The following is a 15,472-nucleotide window of genomic DNA, read 5'->3' as shown; positions in this document are numbered from 1 at the left end:
CATTGTCTTTTTCTCATGTGTTTAGAGAGACAGTGTGAGTGAGACAGTGTGAGTGAGACAGTGTGAGTGAGACAGTGTGGGTGTGAGTGAGACAGTGTGAGTGAGACAGTGTGAGTGAGACAGTGTGAGTGAGACAGTGTGAGAGAGACAGTGTGAGTGTGAGTGAGACAGTGTGAGTGAGACAGTGTGAGAGAGACAGTGTGAGTGAGACAGTGTGAGTGTGAGAGAGACAGTGTGAGTGAGACAGTGTGAGTGAGACAGTGTGAGTGAGACAGTGTGAGTGAGACAGTGTGAGTGTGAGTGAGACAGTGTGAGTGAGTGAGACAGCGTGAGAGAGACAGTGTGAGTGAGACAGTGTGGGTGTGAGTGAGACAGTGTGAGTGAGACAGTGTGAGTGAGACAGTGTGAGAGAGACAGTGTGGGTGTGAGAGAGACAGTGTGAGAGAGACAGTGTGAGTGAGACAGTGTTAGTATGAGTGAGACAGTGTGAGTGTGAGAGAGACAGTATGAGTGAGACAGTGTGAGTGAGTGAGACAGCGTGAGAGAGACAGTGTGAGAGAGACAGTGTGAGTGTGAGAGAGACAGTGTGAGTGAGACAGTGTGAGTGAGACAGTGTGAGTGTGAGTGAGACAGTGTGAGTGTGAGTGAGACAGTGTGAGTGAGACAGTGTGAGTGAGACAGTGTGAGTGAGACAGTGTGGGTGTGAGTGAGACAGTGTGAGTGAGACAGTGTGAGTGAGACAGTGTGGGTGTGAGTGAGACAGTGTGAGTGAGACAGTGTGAGTGAGACAGTGTGAGAGAGACAGTGTGAGTGAGACAGTGTGAGTGAGACAGTGTGAGTGAGACAGTGTGGGTGTGAGTGAGACAGTGTGAGAGAGACAGTGTGAGTGAGACAGTGTGAGTGAGACAGTGTGGGTGTGAGTGAGACAGTGTGAGTGAGACAGTGTGAGTGAGACAGTGTGAGTGAGACAGTGTGGGTTTATGAGGACTGGATTAATTAGCGTAAGTAAAACTCAGAGCAGTAAAGAGCAGAGTTACGAGTTTATCAATAACAAACTCCAATTTACCTCCAGCAGGTAGGTGTGTGTGTGTGTAATAAACACACAAAAGCACACATACACACACACACACAGTGTCGTGTGTGTGTGTGTGTGTGTGTGTGAATGTGATAAACGCTATTAAAAGCACACACACATTAGCTTTTTGTGAATTGTACAGGACCGTAACACTGTTGTGAGGTGACACGCTGCTGCTCACAGGCTCACAGTGGCCATGCTGCTGAAGAGGACATGCTGATGGAAGGAAACTGGACCTGATGTGTGTTTCACAGCAGTAACAATAATTTAAAATACACGACAAATGGTACAGTTGGTATAGTTTCCATCAACAATGCTAGCTAGAGTTCAAATTATTAACATCTCTGCTACTGTAAGCTCACTAAGGCTGTCTGATATCTGATTAAAAATCATGTCTTCACTAAACGTGTCAAATGAAATTGATTCATTGAACTGAATCTTGCCTTTAAACCTGAAAAAAATATCATGGATTGAAAATGCAGGTTGAAGCAGCAAATAGTGTTTTTTTTTCTATTAAATGTTCACTCTGAGCTAAGAAGGTGCTGCCCTCACTGCTAATGCTAAAGCTAGCACAGAGCTGCAGTGTGCTAATATGAAGTGACGTGTGGTTTGGAGTGAACTGACTCTCCGTCTGCTCCAATCACAGCACACACTCTCTATCCCTCTCACGTTTCAACACTGCGTGTGTTTGGTGCTTCTGCTGAAGATGTGCTGCTAAGTCTTTAGCCTCAGAATGTTCAGTACCTTTATGTGACCCAGAAGTCTGAAATGATCAGAAATCTATTTAACGGCACTGAAGAAGTCAGTATGAGTGTGAGATTAATGATGTTGTTTGATTTTATTGTATACAAACACTGGAACTGAGAATAATGATGTTGCATGCTAATTTATCACTGGATAATTTTCAGTGTCTTTTTTCAGTTTATGTTCATATAGCTCATATTTCTACAACTCGTTTAACCGCTGTTACGTTGCTTAAAACCAGCGATTTTACTAATGTTTTAGTTTTTCCTATCATTCTTTATGTGTACGCTAAAAAGATTAATTAACGTCCAAACCAGACGCAGTTCTCTCAGCTGACTGCTCGCTAGAAATAAAGTTACACAATATTACCTTACTCTTAGCATTACAATGTTTTATCTGTTAAAGACATGTTTTATTTATTTAATAATTAAGAATCAAGCTTCCTTGTACAATAAAATTCTTACTTTGCACGTTGGCACAGATGAAAATCAACCTCTCTCACATCTCTCTCTTCTGTCTCACATCTCTCTCTTCTGTCTCACCTCTCACACCTCTGTCTCACCTCTCTCGCTTCTGTCTCACCTCTCTCTTCTGTCTCACCTCTCTCGCCTCTGTCTCACCTCTCGCCTCTGTCTCACCTCTCAAACCTCTCTCACCTCTCACTCTTCTGTCTCACATCTCTCTCTTCTGTCTCACCTCTCACACCTCTGTCTCACCTCTCTCGCTTCTGTCTCACCTCTCTCTTCTGTCTCACCTCTCTCGCCTCTGTCTCACCTCTCGCCTCTATCTCACCTCTCAAACCTCTCTCACCTCTCACTCTTCTGTCTCACATCTCTCTCTTCTGTCTCACCTCTCACACCTCTGTCTCACCTCTCACACCTCTGTCTCACCTCTCTCGCTTCTGTCTCACCTCTCTCTTCTGTCTCACCTCTCTCGCCTCTGTCTCACCTCTCGCCTCTATCTCACCTCTCAAACCTCTCTCACCTCTCACTCTTCTGTCTCACATCTCTCTCTTCTGTCTCACCTCTCACACCTCTGTCTCACCTCTCACAGCTCTGTCTCACCTCTCTCGCCTCTGTCTCACCTCTCAAACCTCTCTCACCTCTCACTCTTCTGTCTCACATCTCTCTCTTCTGTCTCACCTCTCACACCTCTGTCTCACCTCTCTCGCCTCTGTCTCACCTCTCACTCTTCTGTCTCACATCTCTCACCTCTGTCTCACCTCTCACTCTTCTGTCTCACATCTCTCGCCTCTGTCTCACCTCTCACACTTCTGTCTCACCTCTCAAACCTCTCTCACCTCTCACTCTTCTGTCTCACATCTCTCTCTTCTGTCTCACCTCTCACACCTCTGTCTCACCTCTCTCGCCTCTGTCTCACCTCTCACTCTTCTGTCTCACCTCTCAAACCTCTCTCACCTTTCACTCTTCTGTCTCACATCTCTCTCTTCTGTCTCACCTCTCACACCTCTGTCTCACCTCTCTCGGGTCTGTCTCACCTCTCACTCTTCTGTCTCACCTCTCAAACCTCTCTCACCTCTCTCTCTTCTGTCTCACCTCTCACTCTTCTGTCTCACATCTCTCGCCTCTGTCTCACCTCTCACTCTTCTGTCTCACATCTCTCGCCTCTGTCTCACATCTCTCACCTCTGTCTCACCTCACTCTTCTGTCTCACCTCTCTCACCTGTCTCACCTCTCTCATCTCACTCACCTCTCACTCTTCTGTCTCACATCTCTCGTCTCTCACTCTTCTGTCTCACCTCTCACTCTTCTGTCTCACCTCTCTCGCCTCTGTCTCACCTCTCACTCTTCTGTCTCACCTCTCTCGTCTCATTCACCTCTCTCTCTTCTGTCTCACCTCTCACTATTCTGTCTCACCTCTCTCGCCTCATTCACCTCTCTCTCTCCTTTCTCAACTCTCTCATCTCACTCACCTCTCATCTGTGTCTTTAACGTTTCAGCTCTCTCTTCTGTCTCACCTATTTCACTTCTCTCCCTTCTCTCACCTCACCTCTCTCCTCACCTGTCTCACCCTCATTGTTGTCTCATATTAAAATCTGAATAAACATTTACAATTTATTTCTGTATAAATTCACTGTATAAATAAACTGCTTTAACACTGTAATATAAAAAGCACAGAGTAATAAACATGCAATCCTTCGCACTGCAGTTTAGTGTTGATCAGCTGACTGCGTGTGTGTGTGTGTGTGTGTGTGTGTGTGAGAGAGAATGTGTGTGTACTTACACACAGACAGATTCACGAGCACTTGTGCATCTGTAAAACGACAGTGTGCGGTAATGAATGCAAAACGAAAATGCAACACAGTCCAGAGTCACAGAGCGCTTCCATTTCTCTCGCTAATGTCGCGTGTCGCTTCGTGAGGCAGTGCTTTGCATGTGTGTGTGTGTGTGTGTGTGTGTGTGTGTGTGTGTGTGTGTGAATAAAAGGTTGCATGTCTCACTCGCTCAGCAAATATGTATTTGATACCAGCAGTAAATCACTGGAGCGAGCTGAAACACATGTTAATGGAGGGCGCTAAATTGGAATGGAATTTGTTTTAAAAAAAAAGAGCTGGAGTGATGGTGCGAGTGAACGAGGACAGAAAACTAAAAGCAGGAAGCAGAAAATAAGAGAGAGAGAGAGAGAGAGAGACAGAGAGAGAGAGAGAGAGAGAGAGAGTCTCCTTCAGCAGAGGAGATGTGGTGAAGGGAGAGAAATGAATTACATAAGTACATTTCTGTTCTTCAGGAAGCTGTAGGTTCTACATCTGTCTTAGGAGTTCTCTTCTATAAGGACTGAAAATGTGAGCTGACGATCAAACCGCACTGTAACATACAACTGCACTGTAACTGTAACACACAACCGCACTGTAACATACAACTGCACTGTAACATACAACCGCACTGTAACTGTAACACACAACCGCACTGTAACTGTAACATACAACCACACTGTAACATACAGCCACACTGTAACATACAACCACACTGTAACTGTAACATACAACCACACTGTAACATACAACCGCACTGTAACTGTAACACACAACCGCACTGTAACCGTAACATACAGCCGCACTGTAACTGTAACATACAACCGCACTGTAACATACAACCGCACTGTAACTGTAACACACAACCGCACTGTAACTGTAACATACAAGCGCACTGTAACATACAACCGCACTGTAACTGTAACATACAACCACACTGTAACTGTAATATACAACCGCACTGTAACATACAACCACACTGTAACTGTAACATACAACCACACTGTAACATACAGCCACACTGTAACATACAACCACACTGTAACTGTAACATACAACCACACTGTAACATACAGCCACACTGTAACATACAACCGCACTGTAACCGTAACATACAACCACACTGTAACATACAACCACACTGTAACTGTAACATACAGCCGCACTGTAACTGTAACATACAACCGCACTGTAACTGTAACATACAACCGCACTGTAACATACAACCGCACTGTAACTGTAACATACAACCGCACTGTAGCTGTAACATACAACCGCACTGTAACATACAGCCACACTGTAACTGTAACATACAACCGCACTGTAACTGTAACATACAACCGCACTGTAACATACAACCGCACTGTAACTGTAACATACAACTGCACTGTAACATACAACCACACTGTAACTGTAACATACAGCCGCACTGTAACTGTAACATACAACCGCACTGTAACATACAACCGCACTGTAACTGTAACATACAACCGCACTGTAACTGTAACATACAGCCGCACTGTAACATACAACCACACTGTAACTGGAACATACAGCCGCACTGTAACATACAACCGCACTGTAACTGTAACATACAACCGCACTGTAACTGTAACATACAACCGCACTGTAACTGTAACATACAGCCGCACTGTAACTGTAATATACAACCGCACTGTAACATACAACCGCACTGTAACTGTAACATACAACCACACTGTAACTGTAATATACAGCCGCACTGTAACATACAACCACACTGTAACTGTAATATACAACCGCACTGTAACATACAACCGCACTGTAACTGTAATATACAACCGCACTGTAACATACAACCACACTGTAACTGTAACATACAACCACACTGTAACTGTAACATACAGCCGCACTGTAACTGTAACATACAACCGCACTGTAACATACAGCCACACTGTAACTGTAACATACAACCGCACTGTAACTGTAACATACAACCGCACTGTAACTGTAACATACAGCCGCACTGTAACATACAGCCGCACTGTAACTGTAATATACAACCGCACTGTAACATACAACTGCACTGTAACTGTAACATACAACCGCACTGTAACTGTAACATACAGCCGCACTGTAACTGTAACATACAACCGCACTGTAACATACAACCACACTGTAACATACAACCACACTGTAACTGTAACATGCAACCGCACTGTAACTGTAATATACAACCGCACTGTAACTGTAACATACAACCGCACTGTAACTGTAACATACAGCCGCACTGTAACATACAACCGCACTGTAACTGTAATATACAACCGCACTGTAACTGTAATATACAACCGCACCGTAACATACAGCCGCACTGTAACTGTAATATACAACCGCACTGTAACTGTAATATACAACCGCACCGTAACATACAGCCGCACTGTAACTGTAACATACAACCGCACTTTAACTGTAACATACAACCACACTGTAACTGTAATATACAACCGCACTGTAACATACAACCGCACTGTAACTGTAATATACAACCGCACTGTAACTGTAACATACAACCACACTGTAACTGTAATATACAACCGCACTGTAACTGTAATATACAACCGCACTGTAACTGTAACATACAACCGCACTGTAACTGTAATATACAACCGCACCGTAACATACAGCCGCACTGTAACTGTAACATACAACCGCACTTTAACTGTAACATACAACCGCACTGTAACTGTAATATACAACCGCACTGTAACATACAACCGCACTGTAACTGTAATATACAACCGCACTGTAACTGTAACATACAACCACACTGTAACTGTAACATACAACCGCACTGTAACTGTAATATACAACCGCACCGTAACATACAGCCGCACTGTAACATACAGCCGCACTGTAACTGTAACATACAACCGCACTTTAACTGTAACATACAACCGCACTGTAACTGTAATATACAACCGCACTGTAACTGTAACATACAACCACACTGTAACTGTAATATACAACCGCACTGTAACATACAACCGCACTGTAACTGTAATATACAACCGCACTGTAACTGTAACATACAACCACACTGTAACTGTAATATACAACCGCACTGTAACTGTAATATACAACCGCACTGTAACTGTAACATACAACCGCACTGTAACTGTAATATACAACCGCACCGTAACATACAGCCGCACTGTAACTGTAACATACAACCGCACTTTAACTGTAACATACAACCGCACTGTAACTGTAATATACAACCGCACTGTAACATACAACCGCACTGTAACTGTAATATACAACCGCACTGTAACTGTAACATACAACCACACTGTAACTGTAACATACAACCGCACTGTAACTGTAATATACAACCGCACCGTAACATACAGCCGCACTGTAACATACAGCCGCACTGTAACTGTAACATACAACCGCACTTTAACTGTAACATACAACCGCACTGTAACTGTAACATACAGCCGCACTTTAACTGTAACATACAACCGCACTTTAACTGTAACATACAACCGCACTGTAACTGTAACATACAGCCACACTGTAACATACAACCGCACTGTAACTGTAACATACAGCCGCACTGTAACATACAACCGCACTGTAACTGTAACATACAACCGCACTTTAACTGTAACATACAACCGCACTGTAACTGTAACATACAGCCGCACTGTAACATACAACCGCACTGTAACTGTAACATACAACCGCACTGTAACTGTAACATACAACCGCACTGTAACTGTAACATACAACCGCAATGTAACTGTAACATACAATCGTACTGTAACTGTAACATACAACCGCACTGTAACTGTAACATACAACCGCACTGTAACATACAGCCGCACTGTAACATACAACCGCACTGTAATGTTAAACTGCACTTATATTTACAGATCACTTCTCTGTACAGAACAGAGCAACGGGTAATGAGAAAATCCTGATATTGCTGATACTCATACTGGTCCTGGTACTGGTATTGATACTGATACTGTTATTGATACTGATACTGATATTGATACTGATACTGGTCCTGGTACTGATACTGGTACTGGTACTGATACTGATACTGATACTGGTCCTGGTACTGATACTGGTACTGGTACTGGTACTGGTACTGATACTGATACTGGTCCTGGTACTGATACTGGTCCTGGTACTGGTACGGGGTCTGATACGGTGCTCATTTACTTGTGCTGGTTAAAAAAGCCCTGGTACCAACACGCGATACGAGGTGATGCTGTATGATGTCATCATGGTGTACGCTGCTGCGCTAATGACCAGACGACACAAAACCACAGCAATATGGAGGTTTTTCACGACCTAATGATCAAAGCAGGCTGAAAATATGAAGAGGAGTAACTACAGCTCCAATACAACACAAAACATCTCAAACATAAAAGTCAGCGTGAGGAGTTCATCGCTAGCAGCAAACACAGACCAGGCAAGAAAAAATATTTATAGACGACGCTAGCTGAGGGAAAATAACAGCTCTGACATCACAGTGTGCTGCTCCTGACGATCAGCCGCTACAGGGCGTTGATAACGAGGGATTCTGACACGAAAAAAAACCCTTCAGCTTTACAGAAACGCTTCTCAAAAGTGAAACAAAACCCACTCTTCTCCACTGCATGCTAACTCATGTAGCTCGCTAATGCACTTCACGTTTATTCAAATCAACTCGCTAACTCAGTACAAAGGCAGAGTTGAGTAGCGTACGTGTGTGAACACACACACACACACACACACACACACACACCCGCGCGCACACGCTCTTCACGGCCACTGTTCAAACCGACGCAACGTAAACTGAGATAAATAAAATGTTCAGTTACTCATTTCAGGACCAATTAATGTTGTACTGTACCTCAGTCTAAACAAAATGCATTGATGCATCGCAAATGTTTATCTTTAGCTTCTGGTGAGGAAACTGCATCACGTCCCACAGACACATGAAGAAACTGACCTAATTAACTGCTAGCAAGAACAGAGTGAAGTGCGCTAGTTAAGCTGAGTTAGGCTTATAGGGTGCTAGTGGAGGCGTGTTAGAGTGTTAGCATGCTAGTTGAGTTAGGGTTATAGGGTGCTAGTGGAGGCGTGTTAGAGTGTTAGCATGCTAGTTGAGTTAGGGTTATAGGGTGCTAGTGGAGGCGTGTTAGAGTGTTAGCATGCTAGCTGAGTTAGGGTTATAGGGTACTAGTGGAGGCGTGTTAGAGTGTTAGCATGCTAGCTGAGTTAGGGTTATACGGTGCTAGTGGAGGCGTGTTAGAGTGTTAGCATGCTAGTTGAGTTAGGGTTATACGGTGCTAGTGGAGGCGTGTTAGAGTGTTAGCATGCTAGTTGAGTTAGGGTTATACGGTGCTAGTGGAGGCGTGTTAGAGTGTTAGCATGCTAGTTGAGTTAGGGTTATACGGTGCTAGTGGAGGCGTGTTAGAGTGTTAGCATGCTAGTTGAGTTAGGGTTATAGGGTGCTAGTGGAGGTGTGTTAGAGTGTTAGCATGCTAGTTGAGTTAGGGTTATAGGGTGCTAGTGGAGGTGTGTTAGAGTGTTAGCATGCTAGTTGAGTTAGGGTTATAGGGTGCTAGTGGAGGCGTGTTAGAGTGTTAGCATGCTAGCTGAGTTAGGGTTATAGGGTGCTAGTGGAGGCGTGTTAGAGTGTTAGCATGCTAGTTGAGTTAGGGTTATAGGGTGCTAGTGGAGGTGTGTTAGAGTGTTAGCATGCTAGTTGAGTTAGGGTTATAGGGTGCTAGTGGAGGTGTGTTATGCTCAATTTAATTCAGTTTTATCTGTATAGCGTGTTTAACAATGGCCACTGTCACAAAGCAGCTTTAGAGAAACATATAAATTCAGGATATAAATTTTAAACTTATAAACTTATAAATGTATAAATATACCCCTAATGAGGAAGCCAGAGGTGACGGTGGTGAGGAAGAAACTCTGAGAGGAACCAGACTCATCCTCATCTTACGCTCCGTCTGAGGTGAAGCTGTAATTCTGCAGAAAGCCACAGAAACGTCCCTCAATGTCAAATTTCAACTCGTCTTTCAACTACCAGTTCCTTCCCCGTTCACAGAGTGACGCCACATCAACATGGCCGCTCTCACCGTGAACACTGTAAAGTCGCACTTCTCTACACTTCAATGAGTTTATATCAGTGTTGGCTTGAGATCAGTTTGTATACAGACGCAGCACTCGGATCTATAACACTGACTGTACGAAGCACTGCTACTCGCTTTGGTCTGCTGGAGTTCAGTCCAGAATGCTGCCTGAATGTCTGAAGGTCTCTGCAGCAGATCAGAAGCAGCAGCCCTCAGAACTGGGACTGTAAAAGTGCAGTTAAAGCAGCTGTTCATGAGCTTTACGTGGTCGAATGTGCCAAGGTGGGAAGTGACGTTATTACAATGAAGGCAGCATTAGCATGTTAGCGTGCTAGTGTGCTAGCTGAGTTAGAGTTTTAGGTTCTAGTGGAGGTGATGGAGGACGTTAGGATGGTAGTAAAATAAAAAAAAGGGACGATGTTTTTTTCCCTCTCAGTGCTGGAAGCTGATTGGTCAGTCCTGCGCTCGGTGGAAGTCATTTCTGAGAGCAGAGTAAATGAGCGTCCGTCAGAGCGCAGGCTTTGAAGTCACATTTGCAGGTGAACGACGGCCTTCATCACAGAAAATTTCTCAGAAACCGTCCAAACAGAACATCCCTAATGCACATTACATGCAATTTCGCCCTTTTTTACCGCAGCACAGGAGCTCGAGCTCTTCATCTAATGCACATAAATATCATAACAACATCAAATATTTCTTACACACACTGCGAGAACAAACATTCTCATAAAATCCAACTGAAACACAAACAGAGAGGGAAACTTTCAGGAGTTTCTAGTTCTATAATATTAAACCGTCGACACTGAGTGACAGATGAAATCAGAAACAAAATTAAAACAGGAGTTTGTGAATAAATAAATAAATAAATAAATAAATAAATAAATATTAAATGTGTTCATATATTATTAAATGTGTATAAATGAATGTTTAGGTGAAGATTGATTATCAGCACATTGTAGAGCAGTCTAAACATTTTATTTTATAAGGATATAAATGTTGTTTGGATAAAATAGTGAATCTTCTAACAGGTAAACCACACAAACTGCGTCGCCTCTTTAATATTCACAAGAAGTTCGTCATCACTTTATTTACATCCTATTATTTTCCATAATACACTTACAAATAAATATTGCATTCTTACAGTTCTACATTTAAACGTTAACGCTTGTGAATATATGTTTCACCTGAGCATTCAGCAGGGCGATCTCTCCCCTGAAAAAAACAAGTTCAATAAATTAACCAATCAGGAAGAGGGGGAGGAGAAAACGACAGGAAGTGATGCGCAGGATCTTAGATGTGTAAAAAGAACATGTACATCAGGTGTAGATAAAAAAAAAAAAAAAAAAAAAAGGTCTAAACATTCGTTACACAGATTATAATCGCAGAGTGGACACGTCATGGCTACTGTGTGTGTGTGTGTGTGTGTGTGTGTGTGTGTGTGTGGGTTTCTGTACGGAAGCTCGTTACGGTCCGGACTGATCCCGAGTCAGTCGCTCAGTCTGTGTGAATCAGCTGCTACACAGTTCAGTGGATTAAACGCTGATCTCAGATCAGAGCAACATGTTTGTACTGAACACAGGCTGCTGTTGTGTGAAACAAACCGATCGATTAACGGAAATCCTTCTTCTCTCATCACTCCATCACTCCATCACTCGTCAATCTTCCTCTCCTCCTTTCATTCATTCGGCATTTTCAATACACAGATTACATACTCACTTACAGTCTCCCTACTCACTTTCCCTACAAGTACCACAGTGCATTATGGGAATTTATTCGATCAACAGTTTAACGTTTTATAACTCAATCAATTTTTGCTCGCAAACGTGTCTAATTTTAGCAAGAGTTTTTTTGGTCTGGTAAAAGATCTGCTGTGTGACTGGTGTTAGCGTGCTAGCTCACCGCAGGATGGACACGGAGTGATCACGTGATCACGTGAGTGTTTACGATTCAGAAGCACGGTGTGTGTTTTTTTAAAACAGAGGTAAAATCTACATTTTCAGAACGATGCATATACGCGTGGACGAGGTCTGAAAGTTCTCCAACGTAAGCTATGTTTAGAATTTCTGTTAATAATTAATCCTTAACGTTCCCTTAATGTGTAGCTTTATTCTGTATACTCCACTGTGTTCTACACTAGCCTGCTGCAGTGCATTGTGGGATATCCTGTACTCTAGAACAGTCAATAGTGAACAGTGTGCAGCTTCGGATCTAAAGCTGACCTACTTTCCTGTAAATAAATGACTTCAGCCAACAAAATCAGTGACTCCAAAGCAAAATTAAAACAGAAACAAGAAATCAATTTTAATAACAACCTGTGGCTCGCTCTCTCCGACCTGTAATCCATCTGTACAGCTGTCTCTCTCTCTCTCTCCTGTCTCTCTCTCTCTCTCTCTCTCTCCTGTCTCTCTCTCTCTCCTGTCTCTCTCTCTCTCTCCTGTCTCTCTCGCTCCTGTCTCTCTCTCTCTCTCTCTCCTGTCTCTCTCTCTCCCTCTCTCCTGTCTCTCTCTCTCTCTCCTGTCTCTCTCTCTCTCTCCTGTCTCTCTCTCTCTCTCTCTCTCGCTCCTGTCTCTCTCTCTCTCTCTCCTGTCTCTCTCTCTCCCTCTCTCCTGTCTCTCTCTCTCTCTCCTGTCTCTCTCTCTCTCTCTCTCTCCTGTCTCTCTCTCTCTCTCTCTCTCTCTCTCTCTCCCTCTCCTGTCTGTCTCTCTCTCTCCTGTCTCTCTTTCTCCTGTCTCTCTCTCTCTCTCTCTCTCTCTCCTGTCTCTCTCTCTCTCCTGTCTCTCTCTCTCCTGTCTCTCTCTCTCCCTCTCCTGTCTCTCTCTCTCCCTCTCTCCCTCTCCTGTCTCTCTCTCTCTCTCCTCTCTCTCTCTCTCTCTCCTGTCTCTCTCTCTCTCCTGTCTCTCTCTCTCTCTCTCTCTCTCTCTCTCCTGTCCGTCTCTCTCTCTCTCTCTCCTGTCTCTCTCTCTCTCTCTCTCCTGTCTCTCTCTCTCTCCTGTCTCTCTCTCTCTCTCTCTCCCTCTCCTGTCTCCCCCTCTCTCTCTCTCTCTCTCTCTCTCCCCCTGTCTCTCTCTTTGTCTTTGTTGCTTTTGGACTTTCTGTTTTATTCTAGTTCTTCTCTTTCTGTCGTTCTTTCTTTATCTCTCTGTGCTTTTTTCACTCTCTGTGTATTTAAGTGTCCACTTTAACACTTTTGCCTTTATGAAATAAAGGCATTGAATAAACTTTTATCTGTTCATCTTTCATTTCATTATTTTCATGTTTTTTTCTACTTCTTTCTCGCTCCTTGGATGAATTTTTCCTCCTCCATGCAAAGGCATTACAGGTGAGTTTGTATTGAGTCTGTTCCCTCTCTCTCTCTCTCTCTCTCTCTCTCTCTGTTTTTATTCCTTTGTTCACAGATTGTCTTGCAGTCTCTCCATATACGTCCCCACGTCCACGTCCTGACACACCCACTTTATATCATCTTCGTTTCCTATCACGTTAGCGTACGGCGTGCTCTCGTCCGTCATGACTGTTGTGAAAGGTGTGAATTTCACTCTCTTTTTCACGCTCGGCTCCACCCCTTCCTGTGTGTGGGTGGAGCTTCTTTTCTGAGAGCCGCCCCCATTCAGATTCAGGTTCAGCAGATATTTGCTTTCCTCGACACCTTCATTGCGGTCGATGGCTGTCGTTGTGAGCTCAGCGTCGCCGTGATGACGATCCTGAAGCTCCGCCCCATTCCCAAGCCACACCCAGTCATGGGCATGGTTGAGAGTGCCGCGATCCAAAACAGGAAGTTGTTTGTGTCGGTAGCGAAAGGCGAAGCTGATGCAGTTGATGAGGAAGACGAGGATGGCGAGGCCGAAGACGCCGAGCAGCGCGTACATGCCGATCTCGAGGTCTGAAAGACGCCGTGGGTTTGCAGTGAGCTCGTCACTAGGGATCTCATCCTGGATGGGGTTATTGATTTGCCCCTCCCCCACGTTACTGCTCCCCTGATTGGTCATGGCTGACTTTGTAGTGGCGCTGATCTTCCTAAGTGCAACTTCCTCTGCGTTCGTGAACTTCCATCCATCTCCATCGTCGTCATTATCTTCTTCTAAAACTTGGACGTCCTGTTTATGTTCGCTGGTGCCATTGTCCAAATCGCTGTATCCTCCCTCCCCCTGCACACTACTCTTCTCCTCCTGGCCAAATTTAACCCGAACACTTCCAACTCCCATCGCTAACACACTCTTCCTCTTGGACTTCTGGCACGTTTCAGAGATCAGCATCTCTACACGCACCAGTGACCCTTGACCTTCATGCTCGGCAGTCACCACGGGCCAGGGATGAAGCTGATCCTGATTGGTGGAGACTACGTGCTCATCCAGTGAGGTCACAGCTAGCGTGAAGTCTTTAGGGTCGTAGATGTCGAGAGGCGTCGCAGAGCCGTCGCTGTATTGAATCCATGCGCTGATTACTGCTTCCTGTAAGAAGGAGAGACAGAGAAATGTTGAACCTGATAATCTGGTTCTGGTAATCAGGTGTCACAGTGTGTAGTGTGTTTGAGTAGAACCCTGGTGTGTTCTCCCCCTCAGTGTGGTTCTTTAGTCAAGTGAGAACTCAGCAATGAGACTCGGGTCTGAGAGCATCTGAGTGATCTCGGTCTGCTTCCCAATGAACTCTAGTGAGAAACTGATTCGACTCTGAATTGAAGGATTCGTCCCAAGTATTCATGTGTTTTGGGTTGTAGCGTTATTTTCAGTAGATGTAAACTGATAAACTGAGCCACATGACAAAGCTGTAGTGCTGCACAAATGCCATGTGTTCAAAAAGAGAAAATAAAGTAAACTCTGGATGCGACACACAAAATGTTTTAACCCTTTCTTGCAGTACACTGGCGTACACCGCCGGCGGAACGGAAATCGACTTATCAGACATTTTCCATCCGTATAAACAAATGAATTATTTTATCGCTGCGAAATCTGTTATAAGATTAATCAGGACACTGTTGGGTTTCTGTGTGTAGAGTATCTTGACTCTGTGTTTAGTTGAGGTGAGCAGGGTGATGGGAAGGTGGAGGGGTGTGCGCCCCCTGCTGGGCAAACAATTCACATCTAATAACACTGAGATAAAACAAACACCTCAAGCTTTTTTAATAGTAAAACACTGTATACAACTGACACAATAAAATTATAACATTTAAACCTAGTAAGCTAGTTAAAAAAAAAAAGAAATACTTTTGAAAAACTCCAAATTCTCAAAGACCTGAGTGTCTACTTTCATATGAGCCATAAACCG

The 15,472-nt window shown here is 44.0% G+C and overlaps 1 protein-coding gene across 1 annotated transcript in view; it reads right to left on the bottom strand.

Moving 5' to 3' along the window:
• Nucleotides 1-10,034: 10,034 nt before the first annotated feature.
• si:dkey-215k6.1 (transmembrane protein 132C) overlaps nucleotides 10,035-15,472 on the bottom strand; it is a 157,036-nt gene continuing 151,598 nt past the window's right edge. Inside the window, exon 10 of the mRNA XM_053228728.1 lies at nucleotides 10,035-14,658. Coding sequence (XP_053084703.1) covers nucleotides 13,603-14,658 — 1,056 coding nt within the window. The 3' untranslated portion in view covers nucleotides 10,035-13,602. The remainder of the gene's footprint in view (nucleotides 14,659-15,472) is intronic.

This window comes from Pangasianodon hypophthalmus, chromosome 24 (assembly GCF_027358585.1).
Source record: "Pangasianodon hypophthalmus isolate fPanHyp1 chromosome 24, fPanHyp1.pri, whole genome shotgun sequence".
NCBI lineage: Eukaryota > Metazoa > Chordata > Actinopteri > Siluriformes > Pangasiidae > Pangasianodon > Pangasianodon hypophthalmus.
The sequence above is the reverse complement of the archived record's forward strand: the minus strand, read 5'-3'. Positions and strand labels throughout refer to the sequence as shown.